The 14,798-nt window shown below is 39.1% G+C and overlaps 2 protein-coding genes across 4 annotated transcripts in view; one reads left to right on the top strand and one right to left on the bottom strand.

Moving 5' to 3' along the window:
- Window positions 1-14,798, bottom strand: part of LOC139750028 (short coiled-coil protein homolog) — a 160,151-nt gene that overhangs the window by 21,801 nt on the left and 123,552 nt on the right. Inside the window, exon 7 of one of the 2 annotated variants that reach the window (XM_071664450.1) lies at window positions 7,152-7,264. The exons of the other annotated variant lie outside the window; for it this stretch is intronic. The gene's annotated coding sequence lies outside the window, so the exon portion shown is untranslated. Of the gene's footprint in view, window positions 1-7,151; window positions 7,265-14,798 lie in introns of those variants that run through there. 2 annotated transcript variants of the gene reach the window in all.
- The window catches only part of LOC139750002 (uncharacterized), a 402,403-nt gene that overhangs the window by 364,018 nt on the left and 23,587 nt on the right, over window positions 1-14,798 (top strand). For both annotated transcript variants that reach the window (XM_071664370.1, XM_071664369.1), the window contains 4 exons: window positions 844-971; window positions 6,293-6,485; window positions 11,058-11,228; window positions 13,946-14,087. In XM_071664370.1, the coding sequence (XP_071520471.1) occupies window positions 844-971; window positions 6,293-6,485; window positions 11,058-11,228; window positions 13,946-14,087 (634 nt within the window). The remainder of the gene's footprint in view (window positions 1-843; window positions 972-6,292; window positions 6,486-11,057; window positions 11,229-13,945; window positions 14,088-14,798) is intronic.

Here is a 14,798-nt window from a genome sequence, read left to right as displayed (position 1 = left end):
ATGCCTTACATCCTCGATAAAACTTTTCACTGCTTCTAACAACTTGCCTCCCACACCGTATATTCTTAATACCTTCCACAGAGCATCTCTGTCACCTCTATCATATGCCTTCTCTAGATCCATAAATGCTACATACAAATCCATTTGCTTTTCTAAGTATTTCTCACATACATTCTTCAAAGCAAACACCTGATCCACACATTCTCTACCACTTATGAAACCACACTGCTCTTCCCCAGTCTGATGCTCTGTACATGCCTTCACCCTCTCAGTCAATACCCTCCCATATGATTTACCAGGAATGCTCAACAATCTTATACTTCTGTAATTTGAGCACTCACTTTTATCCCCTTAGCCTTTGTACAATGGCACTGTGCAAGCATTCCACCAATCCTCAGGCACCTCAGCAAGTGACATACATACATTAAATAACCTTACCAACCAGTCAACAATACAGTCACCCCCTTTTTTAATAAATTCTTTTGCAATATCATCCAAACCCACTGCCTTGCCGGCTTTCATCTTCCACAAAGCTTTTACTACCTCTTCTCTGTTTACCCAATCATTTTCCCTAACCCTCTCACTTTGCACACCACCTCGACTAAAACACCCTATATCTGCCATTCTATCATCAAATGTAGGAATGTTTCATTAATACCTTATATCACCTTGGAATGGTTAGTTTTTAGCTCTGTTGATATTTATGACAGTCTTTTCTTTCACAGTGAAAGGCACAGTCACAGTCAGAAGTCTTCAGTGAGACCCAGCCTTTGATTGAAATATATGATATTGTTACTGATGCCTCACCACTGCCTTCTATTAATACCTTCCTGTTCACAACAGACTGACTTGGGCATTGAACGTCTTCTACGAGATGGTAAAGCTGGTTGGGTTATGGGACCATCAAATGAAGTGCTACGACAGTTTGTAGGCAAAACTGCTTTAGATAGCTTAGATTGCATTGATTATTGGTAAGTTAACACTAATGCCTTTCACATCATTACAGTAGTACCAAATAGAAGTACATATGTGGTTACCTTTTTGTACAGTATGTGGAAGGAGCTCTACATTTATGGGGCTCCACCTCTAGAGTTCTCTCTAGTTTCATACAAATTTATCACGTTTTTTGTATATTTGTTCTCACATATGCTAACTCTAAAGCATTTTCTCTAATCACTAATATGGCTTTTGCAGTGCAGGGTCTACAGGTGATCTTTTTTCCTTTGTGACTTGTATCTAGTCCTCCTCCTCGCAAGGATTTCAGTAATTGATTTGTTATGACCATCGAGATGTCTAAAGCATTTGACAGAGTGTGGCGTATGTGTGTGCTTTTCTTATTTTCTTCCTTCATTTTTTTCTTTTTTTTTTTTTATCCATAGCGCTCTTCCTAGTCATTCCACTGGAGTAGTCACTAATGGAGCAACTTCCCCCTCTCCTGGTGGTGCCCCTTAAGGTTCTGTCCTACTTCCTACTCTTTCTTCTAAGCATAAATGATCTTTCTTCAGTTCACTCTCTCTTCTCTCTTCATTCTAATATTCATTCTCTTTCTTGCATTGGACATATCTCTTAATTCAGACCCTTCTTTCTTACTGCTTATTCTTTCTTCTCTGCATGAATGATCTCTTTTCAATTCTTTTTTCCTTTCCTCCTCACTTTGATATTCTTTCTTGTACTGGACATATATATTCTCTTAATTCAGACCCATGAAGCATCTTATAAAAGGAAAGTATTAATCTGGTTAAATTCATTAGTGCTAAAATGCAGATTCTACTATTTTGTTTCTCTCCAAATATCATTTGATCCCCTTTATTCACTTTCAGAACTCCTCAGTTGAAACCTGCAATTACATAAACATGATGGACATAACCATATCATCCACTCTGTTTTGAATCCCCATGTAATTAACATAGAGTCTACTTCAAAAAAACTAGGGGTTTTATAGATTCCATAATTTTTTTCTTGTGAGCAGCTATTTCAAGATGTGCAACTCCCATATCTGGGGTAGTTCATCGTCCACCTCTCTGTTAGTGAGAGTGGAGTGAAAAACCTAATTATAATATATTAGTTCTCCATGCATTACCTCTTTCCACCATCTCTCTCTGTCTTCCATGATGTTGTTGCCTTCTTGTTCTGCAGGGTTGTTAATGATTTAGTCATATATTGCTTTGCCATATCAGTCATTGCATAAAGAAAAAAGTTTTCAATTAGATTATAATGTTCTTCCACAACTCTGATATTATAGATGTATTCTTTACGTCCTTTCTATAAAGTTTCTTGCTTGATTTCTTTTTTTGATCTCTAGTTGTTCCATCCTTGCATTCAATAAGAACAATTTATTGTCAGTTTTGGTAGATTAGTTAAGATTATGGGTATCGTGATAAAGCATCTCTTATACTTCTCTTTTCCTTTGAGGGTAAAGTTATGGCTTTGTGTGTGAAGGTGGCCTATAAATTAATCGTACTTTTATTATTAATAAATATATTATATATTATATTATACTTTTGCTACAAAGCAAAATAATAATAATAATGATGTTATACTTTGTTGCTATCTCCCGCATTAGTGAGGTAGCGCAAGGAAACAGACAAAAGAATGGCCTAATCCACCCACATACACATCCACTTACACATCATGTCCACACAGGTATATATACATACCTGTACATTTCAACATATACATATATATACATACACAGGCATATACATATATACACATGTACATAATTCATACTTGCTGCCTTTATTCATTCCGTCGCCACCCCACCACACATGAGATGACAACCCCCTCCCCCCACACGTGCGCGAGGTAGCGCTATGAAAAAACAGCAAAGGCCACATTCGTTCACACTCAGTCTCTAGCTGTCATATATAATGCACCAAAACCACAGCTCCCTTTCCACATCCAGGCCCCACAAAACTTTCCATGGTTTACCACAGACGCTTCACGCATGTTCAGGCCCCGATCGCTCAAAATCTTTTTCACTCCATCCTTCTACCTCCAATTTGGTCTCCCACTTCTCCTTGTTACCTCCACCTCTGACACATATATCCTCTTTGTCAATCTCTCCTCACTCATTCTCTCTTACCCTTTCATTACTTACTCGATCAAAACCACCTCACACCACTTATTGTCCTCAAACATCTCATTTCCAACACATCCACCCTCCGCAAAACCTCTATTTGTAGCCCACGCCTCGCAACCATATAACATTGTTGGAACCACTATTCCTTCAAACGTACCCATTTTTGCTTTCCGAGATAATGTTCTCGCCTTACACACATTTTTCAATGCTCTCAGAAGTTTCGGCCCCTCCCCCACCCTGTGACTCGCTTCCACTTCCATGGTACCATCCGCTGCCAAATCCTCTCCCAGATATCTAAAACACTTCACTTCCTCCAATTTTTCTCCATTCAAACTTAACTCCCAATTGACTTGTCCCTCAACCCTACTGTTCCTAAGAACCTTGCTCCTATTCACATTTACTCTCAGCTTTCTTCCTTCACACACTTTACTAGACTCAGTCACCAGCTTCTGCAGTTTCTCACCCAAATCAGCCACCAGTGCCATATCATCAGCGAGCAACAACTGACTCGCTTCCCAAGCCCTCTCATTAGCAATAGACTGCATACTTGCCTCTCTCTGCAAAACTCTTGCATTCATCTCCCTGACAACCTCATCCATAAACAAATTAAATATCCATGGAGACATCATGCACCCCTGCCACAAACCGACATTCACTGAGAACCAATCACTTTCCTCTCTTCCTACTCATGCACATGCCTTACATCTCCAATAAAAAACTTTTCACTGCTTCTAGCAACTTGTCTCCCACACCATGTACTCTTAATACCTTCCACAGAGCATCTCTATCAACTCTATCATATGCCTTCTCCAGATCCATAAATGCTACATACAAATCCATTTGCTTTTCTAAGTATTTCTTACATACATTCTTCAAAGCAAACACCTGATCCACACATCCTCTATCACTTCTGAAACCACACCACTCTTCCCCAATCTGATGCTCTGTACATGCCTTCACCCTCTCAATTAATACCCTCCCATAAAATTTCCCAGGAATACTCAGACTTATACCTCTGTAATCTGAAGACTCACCTTTATCCCCTTTGTCTTTGTGCAATGGCACTATGCATGCATTCCACCAATCCTCAGGCATTTCACCATGAGCCATACATACATTGAATATCCTCACCAACCAGTCAACAATACAGTCACCCCCTTTTATAATAAATCCGACTGCAATACCATCCAAACCCGCCACCTTGCCGGCCTTCATCTTCCGCAAAGCTTTCACTTCCTCTTCTCTGTTTACCAAATCATTCTCCCTGACCCTCTCACTTTGCACACTGCCTCAACCAAAACAACCTATATCTGCCACTCTATCATCTAATACATTCAACACACCTTCAAAATACACTCTCCATCTCCTTCTCACATCACCACTACTTGTTATTACCTCCTCATTAGCCCCCTTCACCGATGTATCCATTTGTTCTCTTATCTTACGCACTTTATTTACCTCCTTCCAAAACATCTTTTTATTCTCCCTAAAATTTAATGATACTCTCTCACCCCAACTCTCATTTGCACTATTTCACTGCAAAAATCATCCAAATGCCTCTCTCTCTTCTCTTTCACCGATAACCTTACTTCTTCATCCCACCACTCACTACCCTTTCTAATCAACCCACCTCCCACGCTTCTCATGCCACAAGCATCTTTTGCGCAAGCCACCACTGCCTCTGTAACTACATCACATTCCTCCCCCACTCCCCTTATGTCCTTTGTTCTCACCTTTTCCATTCTGTACTCAGTCTCTCCCGGTACCTCCTCACACAAGTCTCCTTCCCAAGCTCACTTACTCTCACCACTCTCTTCACCTCAACATTCTCTCTTCTTTTCTGAAAACCTCTACAAATCTTCTCCTTCACCTCTACAAAATAATGATCAGACATCCCTCCAGTTGCACCTCTCAGCACATTAACATCCAAAAGTCTTTCTTGCGCGCATATCAATTAACACGTAATCCACTAACACTCTCTGGCCATCTCTCCTACTTACATACGTATACTTATGTATATCTCTCTTTTTAAACCAGGTATTTCCAATCACCAGGCCTTTTTCAGCACATAAATCTACAAGGTCTTCACCATTTCCATTTATAACACTGAACACCCCCATGTACATCAATTATTCCCTCAACTGCCACATTACTCACCTTTGCATTCAAATCACCCCTCACTATAACCCGGTCTCGTGAGTCAGAACTACTAACACACTCACTCGGCTGCTCCCAAAACACTTGCCTCTCATGATGTTTATTCTCATGCCCAGGTGCATATTCACCAATAATCACCCATCTCTCCATCCACTTTCAGTTTTACCCATATCAATCTAGAGTTTACTTTCTTACACTCTATCACATACTCCCACCACTCCTGTTTCAGGACTAGTGCTACTCCTTCCCTTGCTCTTGTCCTCTCACTAACCCCTGACTTTACTCCCAAGACATTCCCAAACCACTCTTCGCCTTTACCCTTGAGCTTCGTTTCACTCAGAGCCAAAACATCCAGGTTCCTTTCCTCAAACATACTACCTGTCTCTTCTTTTTTCTCATCTTGTTTACATCCACACACATTTAGACACCCCAGTCTGAGCCTTCGAGGAGGATGAGCGCTCCCCGCATGACGCCTTCTTCTGTTTCCCGGTTTAGAAAGTTTTAAATACAAGGAGGGGAGGGTTTCTAGCCCCCTGCTCCCGTCCCCTTTAGTCGCCCTTTATGACACATGAGGAATGCATGGGAAGTATTCTTTCTCCCCTCTACCCAGGGATGAAAATCTTACAATGGAGAAATCAGTTATTCGGCATAACAAAGGTCTCAAAGGTGCTGGATTAACAATAGAATTGTCACATCATTGTGGGATGTGTTTCTAGTTTGCCATTAGGGGGGAATACATCATATGCACATCTGAACATTCATTTGATAATCTTGCTATGCATATGAATAATGTGGTGCTATGATATATTGATATGAATACCATTTATCAAAAAATATGATTAATTTATAAGAAAGTACCACACTGAGAGCACTCTAAATGTCTAAAGTAGCCACAGGCAGTTGTTTAAATACTTCATTATGAAAAGTTCACACACAGATATGTTCAGTATGTTTTGTAAATTCTTCTTAGATCAATTAATTGGTGAAACAGAGTAAAGGCTGTTCTCATCATTATGTCCTGAAAACTAAGCAACATCTTTTTCTTGTCTTTAGGGATCAGCGTCCCAATGAACGGGTTGTCCACCATGAACTGAAAAAGATGGATTTGGAAGATAGAAGAAAGTTAGCTAGGAGGCTCATGCATGAAGTGGAAATGGAAGAGAAAGAAATAGAGTCCAAACACCCATTCCAGGAGACCGACTTTGAGAACCCCTTTAACACCTGCCCTCCTGCAGCTAATGACAAGGTAAGAACCTTTGAAGTATCTGTCAATTTTCACTTGTCTTACAGTTTCATAAGGCTTTTTGTCTTTTTTTAGCAGTTTCATTTCCACAAGAAGGCCTTTAAAAAGAATAGCTGTATGTGAGACAAGTTTATGGTAAACAAAGGAATGATGAATATCAATCAGTGTCCATCATACATTTTAGGTGACTTGATTCCTATAGATTTCAAATCTTTATCAGTAACTGTTTTTTATCAGTTCTCATTAGTTGTGCCATTACCCAAATTTTAGTATTGCCCATGAAAATTATGAAATGAATGAAGTTGCCATATGTGGATGAATTGCTGATGGAATTGATAAAAGTGAATGAAGCACAAAACATTCAGAAAGAATAGTGTTGATGTGCCTAAACACTGAAAACACACTTAAGAATCTCCACAATGAAAGCGTTGTGGTAAATGGTAGACCTCACTGTGATTGGATTCTCATTTTTTGGAACAAGAGGGTAATTTATTTGTTTATCAAAACTTTTGTTGTACATCGAATTTTTTAATTGTTTTCCTTATAGAAACAGGATAATGCTATTTTTAAATGCTTGCTCAATTGATACTGAAAAACTGTAAAGAAATTGTTCTTAACTGTTTTTTTTTTTGTTATGGGCTACATGGAGTAGGAGCTGAAAATCTTACCTCTTGTGTTGTCTCTTTCTAAAAGTAGGAGCAAAAAAAGGATCCAAGCAAGGATATTTCCACAGTCTTATTTTTCTGTTTGTAATGCTGTACTGCATGAGCAGGAAAGGATAGCTGGAATGGAAAAAAAAAAAAAAAGAGGATGAAGATAAAAGCAAGAAAACTAGTAATGCATGGAGGGGTCTCCTGTAATCAAGATGATGTTTGATCAGTTTTAACAAATATGAATAGTCAAAGCTTAGTTTGACACTTTATAGGGTGTTCAGTAGAGATAGTGCTTAGTTTATTTATGGAAAGACGAGCTGCTGAATGCCTTCATACATGTGAAGGTATGGACATGTTTTGCTGAACTGTGGATAGAAACTTCTACAAAACTAATGTCAAAATGCCTGCTTTACTTACACTTATGATAAGACAGGAACAACAATGATTTGAAAACGCTTCCATCTTTTTGAAGTCTGCATTATCACATTATTAATGAAGCTTTCTAAACCAGGGATTCAGATATTGCCAAGGTATCAAAACCTAAATGATATATGATCATGAATAAGTGTTTCTAAGGGAGAGTAATATGGAATATACATTGATGCTGCTAACAGTAGTAATGCAAACCTGTAACATTTACCCCTGCCCTGGACACCAAAGTACATCTACCTACGGTGTAAAATCCCTTATCAACAGAGAGCCCTACTCAATCAGATGTAACAGCTTCCTTCACTTTGATTAGACACCAGACTCCTCCAAAAAGGACAAGTCATAGCTCTGAATATGCAGCAACCACTTGGACACAAACACCCAAAGCACCCATCCATACCTTCACACCCCCAGCACAAACACCCAACAAACAACACAAATACATAACCCCATCCTGGGTAAATCAGTTCTACCATACCACTTCACAGAACCCCTTTAACTTAGTAAACACCTGACAGTGTAATAAGAATGGTATCAAAAACAAACACCCTCAACCACTCCATATATTCCTAGAGCAAAAAATACATGTAACTTTTGTCCAAGATGGTATCAAAAACAAACACCCTCAGCCACTCCATATATTCCTAGAGCAAAAAATACATGCAACTTTTGTCCAAGAATCCAGACTTGCACCCAGATCCGACCTCACTCCTTTCTATACAACCCTTAACACAAGGTAGACCATATACACCACAGCTTTCCATTCACATGCACCAGTCAATGCATGAAACTGATTCAATATTCTTGAATTATTATCCATGACAATAAAACTGCACAACACTTACTACGGTATAGTCAACACATGCCATTCAAGATACATTCCCCAAGTACAGAACCTGACCAACACACCCAGCACTTATTTGTGTGGAGATTTCAGTGCCCACCTACTCACGTGGCTCAATGCCTCACACCCCAGATCCCTAAGGTGAATCACTTGCAAAACATCTATGCTTTTCCATCATCTTTAACCCGTACAAGCAGCTAACCAGACTTCTGACCCACCAAGTCTAATAACCAACCTCACCATGCATTATCTTTTGCACCTCAACGCTGCACACAAGGACCATCTGTAGCATACTACATGGATTCTCCTTTGTCCACTTACCCATTCTGTTAACTTGTCAACTAACCCATCGTTCTGATACATCCACCAAAAAGACATACATAAACTAAATGAAAAGATATAAAGTGAATGAAAGCAGATTAGCAAGCATCACACAGAGTACAGAAACCAAGCTTCAAAATTACTTCCTTGGCAATTTCTCATCTCCACACCATGACATCTCATACTTCATCAGTGCAACCACCTGAGCTAACAATAAGCACATAATACAAGGACATAGAAAGCAAGATAAGCCTGACTAAACATCACAAATTGCAGACCTCATAAAGTAGATGAAGATACTCAGACACAACCACTCACCAACAGGGGAAACATGGAGCAAATTTAAACTCTAAATAATCCTGTTACTAACCAAATCACTGGAAGGCAAACAGTGAACTGGCATTCCTTTCTGAATTCTGTAGACTATAAAATCAACACCAGTTAACTTTGGTAAATGGTAAAGAAACTCACCCCCAAAAATTGCCAAAGCCCCCAGACCATGAAGCACTTCTGACTGAAGCCCACAACATCCCCTCTCCCATCAAATGTACTCATGAAACACTACCCAAAACTTAACCACAAACCAACCACATCCCTAAACAGGACAGTCATGAAAAGCTATTCAAAATGTACCATAAGACAACTGCTCACCCATCTTTCACTCTTTTTGACATTCAAAATGTTTATAAAACATCAAAGAACTCCCAGCATCTTGTTGCAAAAACATGTGGAACTTCGCATAAAACACTTCAGCCCAGTTGTAAGCCAGGTACTCATAGATATCTTCAACTGCTCTGTGCTACACAAATACTGAAAATCTGGAAACCTGCCTTCATTGCAATCATCCTCTGTTATTGCTGCCATCAATAACAGTAGTCAAGCAAACTATCCCAGTTTCACCCACACAGCAAAGCTGTAGACCCAATTACTCCACTACTATACTTCATGCATAATCTCAGATATTTCCTAGATGACTTCACCCAACCATAACAACAGCCAGAGCCATTCACAAGGGCTTAACCAGAGAGCAGTTCTCTCTCCACCCCTCTTCAGACTCTTCCTTACATGACCTCCCATCTGCTGTTCACAGTGTTAATGTAGTCACATATGCAGATGACCTTACTGTCACAGTACGGCATCATGACACTACTTGGGCACCATCAGAAATGCAGCATTTCATCACACTCTTAGAACATTGATTCAACAAAATCTCAATTTTCTCTCTGCAAAAATCTACCATCACCCTCTTAATCCCAAATAGGCATGACTCTGGCCTGCACCCTACCAAACATTTCCACTCACCAGAACTCCAGTCATACTGAATATCACATATGATACACATGACATTCATTTTCCATGTTACACAGAGGCAATAAACAAAGTAAATGCCCCCAAAATTCACAGACACCAGTTTAAGACAAGGAAAAGAATCCCTTAGTATCATCTATAAACAATCCATCCACTCCACCATAAACTGCAGCTCATCTGCCTGGTTATTCATCCTGATAAAAGTTTACATAACAGACCTGCAAACAACACAAAACAAAGCTTCAAAGCAATGACTGGCAGACAAGCAACCACAAGCATTCACCACGGTCTTACTTTAATGTGCTTGGCACAAGAACCCTTCTGCTCGAACCATGCCAGTAACCAATCACTAACCCCCAAGTAGAAGCAAAAAAGTTATCCCTACTTCTCACTTCAGCCTCCCCCTTACCTCAAAAAATGCTGCGGTAATAACTCAAGAAGCACTGAGTAACACCCCCTCCAACACAATTTTAAACTCCACTCCACCAGACATGCATTTATCTGTAACTACCCTCCCTAGGCTTTTGTGACTTACATTTTCTCATACATGTTCCCAACACCACCCACCTCACAACATAACTAACCAGTTTAACCATGACCAAACTCCTATGGCCAGATTACAACTTCTATACAGAAGATGCCAAGCACTTACACTTCAGTTGTCTTTCATTCACCTCTCACAGGTACACACCACACTTCCTGATCTGTGGTTGTACCAAAGTTTTTATGTGGTCAGTTTCCTGAGCATTTCAGGAATTCCATAGGAGATCCTGAGGCAGGAAAGTAATTATGCATGAAAGAGTGTCAGACTTTTATATCAAATAAGATATATCTTGATGATGGACTTTGATATATGTTACTTAACCAGTATTGCCTGGAGCTTTTGATAAGGATACACGCATTGCTCATACAACTACAGGAGAGCAATTTTATCTACAAATTGTTGGTATTCATTGATAATGATTCCTGATGTCAGCTGTGATTCATCATTACTTATAAATGCATGATTGATTGCTTTAGGTCATCGTAACAAGTGATGGTGTAAGTCATGCTCCAGCACTGAAGCCTGATGCTTGGGTACCACTCTCCTTGAAATCATACAGAAATGTCACTGACAAGATGGGAGCCTTTGTTTTTTCTCTGCCCAAGGATACTGACCACACAGGATGCTTTACAGGACAGTATATTGCAGTAAGTAATCCAAAATGAATAAGTTGTGTAATATAAGTAACAGGATAGTTTGTAAGTGCAAGCTTTTTTGAGGATAAAGATACCATGAAGCTGCCTGTTCCCAAGCAGTAGTAGTAGTGTTCGATATTGAATTGGTCATCTTTATGAATCTTTCATATTGTGCTGCTAAACTATTGATACAGGTGTTACCAGCATCTTTCTTTGGAGTGAATTGTTTTATTTTCAGATTACTACTGCCGCAAAGATATTTTAGTCAACCTTGTTCTTTTTGGAGTGTCTCTCTCTGGCGTTTTTGATAGCCTTGATTGTTCTTACTTCTGCTAGGCTATGGATATTAATGGAATGTTCATATGAGATTGTACACCACTTACATTTGCCACCAGTGAGATTGCTATATGTTATTTTGCATGATCATCAGATTTGTATGCCAGAGGAATTAATTTTTAATAGTATGCAAGGAATGATTTTTTAATAGTGTGCAGCCAAGGCAAATTATGCATGAAGGTGGAAGTGTAAGAAATCAGGTTTTTGTGCAGTGTGAAAAATTAAAAAGCACTTCTATTTGTGTTGAAGCCTCTACCTGTTCTAGCTTACTTTATAGAAGTTTGGGATTTGTGTGAATGAAATGAAAAGTTCTATGTACTTGAACTATTTCATGTAAATTGAGATAAAGATAACAGAAATATTCATCTCTAGTAATATAGTAATGTAATGCCTCATTAACTATATATAAAGGCTTGGAAGAAGGTCTCTTTTCAAGCCACTTGTACATAGTAATTCATAAAGATCTGACAAGCCCTCAATTTCACAGCAGACAAAAGATACCTTAGTTCATATTTACAGTCCCCAAGAATGGACCAACTGGACTTTAACAAACATACATCAAGGGAGTACTACTTTGATTAATGAAGACTTTGACCAGCATGTACAATGTTAAACTGAGTATGGGCTCCATTAGAGTGAGCTAGACAAGGGCTATATGGAGGATAGGAGGGTCCTCTATAAGTCATTCAGTGGCAAGTGCAGTGCAGTGTTGGCCTTGATAAAGCTATTCATAATGAGAACCACTTTCATTTCTTGGCATTTACCTGGGTTAAATTTCATTAGTGTAGGATGATGTTAAATGCCTTCAGGTGTCCAAGAAAATACACTGGGTATCTATCTCATTGTCTAAAATAGAGTTCACATTATGAAAGAAAACTAAGAGATATATTAGGTATGACTTATTTTCTGTGAACTTATCAGGAAGTTTCTGCTCTGTAAGTATTTGTGCACTTGCTTTCTTATTAGCTTCTATAGCATTTTACATATCACATTTGTCAGAAATACAGGATTAGGTCCCCAATTTCACTTTTTTTTAATAGCAGGCTCAGCTTTGCTCCCTTTCACTCCTTTGGCACTACACCCCCTTCCACCAGTTTTCTAAACATTTCATGTGGCCTGTCAAGTGCACCCGTGCTCTCCTTGGATACACTTAGAAAGACTTCATCAAATCTGCATGCACTGTATTGACTGGGATCCTCCAACAGCCAATTCATGTCTTTTTCTGATGATTTTAATCCTTTTTGTGTCCTTCCCATTCTGCTCATTAGTGTTAGGGCTAAAAAGTCCTATGATTAGGGAGAAAAATGCAAGTGTTTTAAGTTAGGAACCAGTGTGTACTATGCTGGAGGTGGGAGACATTAAAGGTAAATCGGTAACTGTTTGCTTATGAGTGTGCTATAGTGGCAGACTTTAAAGAGAAACTCCAGAGGCTGGTAACAGAGTTTGGAATAGTGTGTAAGAGGGGAAAGTTGAAAGTTTGTGTGGACAAAATTAAGATAATCAGGTGGAGTACATTGATGAGATAGGCTAGTTTGAGTGCCAGTTTAATTGAGGAGGATCTTGGAGTGCTTTAAGTACCTGAGTGTGGTTATGGAAATGATAGAACTGTAGGGTCAAAGACCCTTGGTATGTTAAGTGGGTTTGAAAGAAGTAATTTTCCTTTAGGAAAAGATGAGTATGTTTGAAGATGTAGTACATCAAACTCCATTATTTGGATGTTTTTTAAAAAAAAGAAATGAATGCAAATTTTAAGGTGTATGTGCATGGCTTAGAATGATATGTGCAACAAGATATGTTTATAATGTGAGAAATAACAATTTCAGAAAGAGAAAGGAGTGGAAATGAATATGATATAGACTGACTAAAAGGCCTGACCAGGGTGTGCTTAAATGGTTTAGGCATGTAGAGAAGATGAGTGAAAAATATTAGGAAGAATATCTGTTGGGGAAGCAAAAGGAATGAGGGGAGGAAGGACTGAGGAGGAAGTGGAAAGATGGAGTAAAACCAGCTCTGAGTCACCAAGAATAGAACATTTAAGAAAGAGAAAGGTGTCCACTGGATAGGGAGAATTGCTGTAACTAGTGCTGCAGGTGGGCTAAATGAGAATATGAAGTGATTGTGGTCAGCCATGGAGTAATCTACAAGATTTGGCTATGGACAATGACTATGAGTTTATTACATTATACATGACTGCTTGAGTTTGGATGTGTACAATATGGCTATTGTTCATCTTTTCCTGATGGTACCTTACTAAGGGAGGAAAGGTGACAATGTATGAAAAGAGTCATCTGGTGGAAAATTTTTATCTTGTAATCCACATGACATGATAATTATCACAAATTCATTAATATGAATTTGACTAATTTTTCTAAAAGGTGTTAAATTTTCCTTAGGTAAGAGTTATCATCAAAGGAAAAGAACAGCATCGCTACTTCTCACCTGTATCCTGTCCAAACGACTTTGGTTATATTGAACTTGTACTGAGATTTGAGACACAAGGACTTGTGTCCCAGTACTTCAGGGCTCTTAAGCCAGGTAAGAGAACCATTGATTTATTATATTTTGATGTAAAAGATAGAAGTATGGTACGAGATTATTATGATTTAATCTTTCTGGTGTTAAAAGCCTCTTCTGATCTGTTTCTCATGATGACTCAGTCTTTTTCCTCAACTTAACCTCAGTACCCGTTAACCTACACCTTTGCAAGAGAAAATAGGTACATTCTGAAGTGAAGTGCAGATTATGAAGTATAAAGACTCCCTTATATTTATAGACAGTGTCCCACTGTCTGCTTTGTGCAGTGGGAGTATCATAACCAGTGAGATAGGAGGTGCTGCTACTGTGGAAAGTAAAGAAGCTGGGAATTTGGAAAAGTATTAGAGTTTCAGCACCTCAAGGGGTCTCACCCCATCTTCTCGTGGTGATCTCATTAGTACACCCCTTTGGAGTGGAACTGAAGGGGAAAGTGTTGCCCAGTTACATCAAGGCAATGATTTTAGGTTTGGACAAACTTCTGAGGTGTACGGTTACTTTTAGTTTTGATAATTTTGGAAACACAGAGCTGAAGCTGCCTGCTGTCAGTGACCTGTTAAGGGTGAGGCACAAGAGGCTAAGAAGCGGCACTTTAGTCTACCAGTTATGCCAAGGATGGAAAGGAATGAGTGATTGAGGGTGATGATGTTAAATGTGAATGGGCTGACTGAGGAGAATAAAAGGAGGGAAATTGTGGAGAGGTTTAAAAGTTGT

Source organism: Panulirus ornatus, chromosome 1, assembly GCF_036320965.1.
Source record: "Panulirus ornatus isolate Po-2019 chromosome 1, ASM3632096v1, whole genome shotgun sequence".
Classification (NCBI taxonomy): Eukaryota; Metazoa; Arthropoda; class Malacostraca; order Decapoda; family Palinuridae; genus Panulirus; species Panulirus ornatus.
Note: the sequence above shows the minus strand (reverse complement) of the source record. Positions and strands in the feature narration are given on the sequence as shown.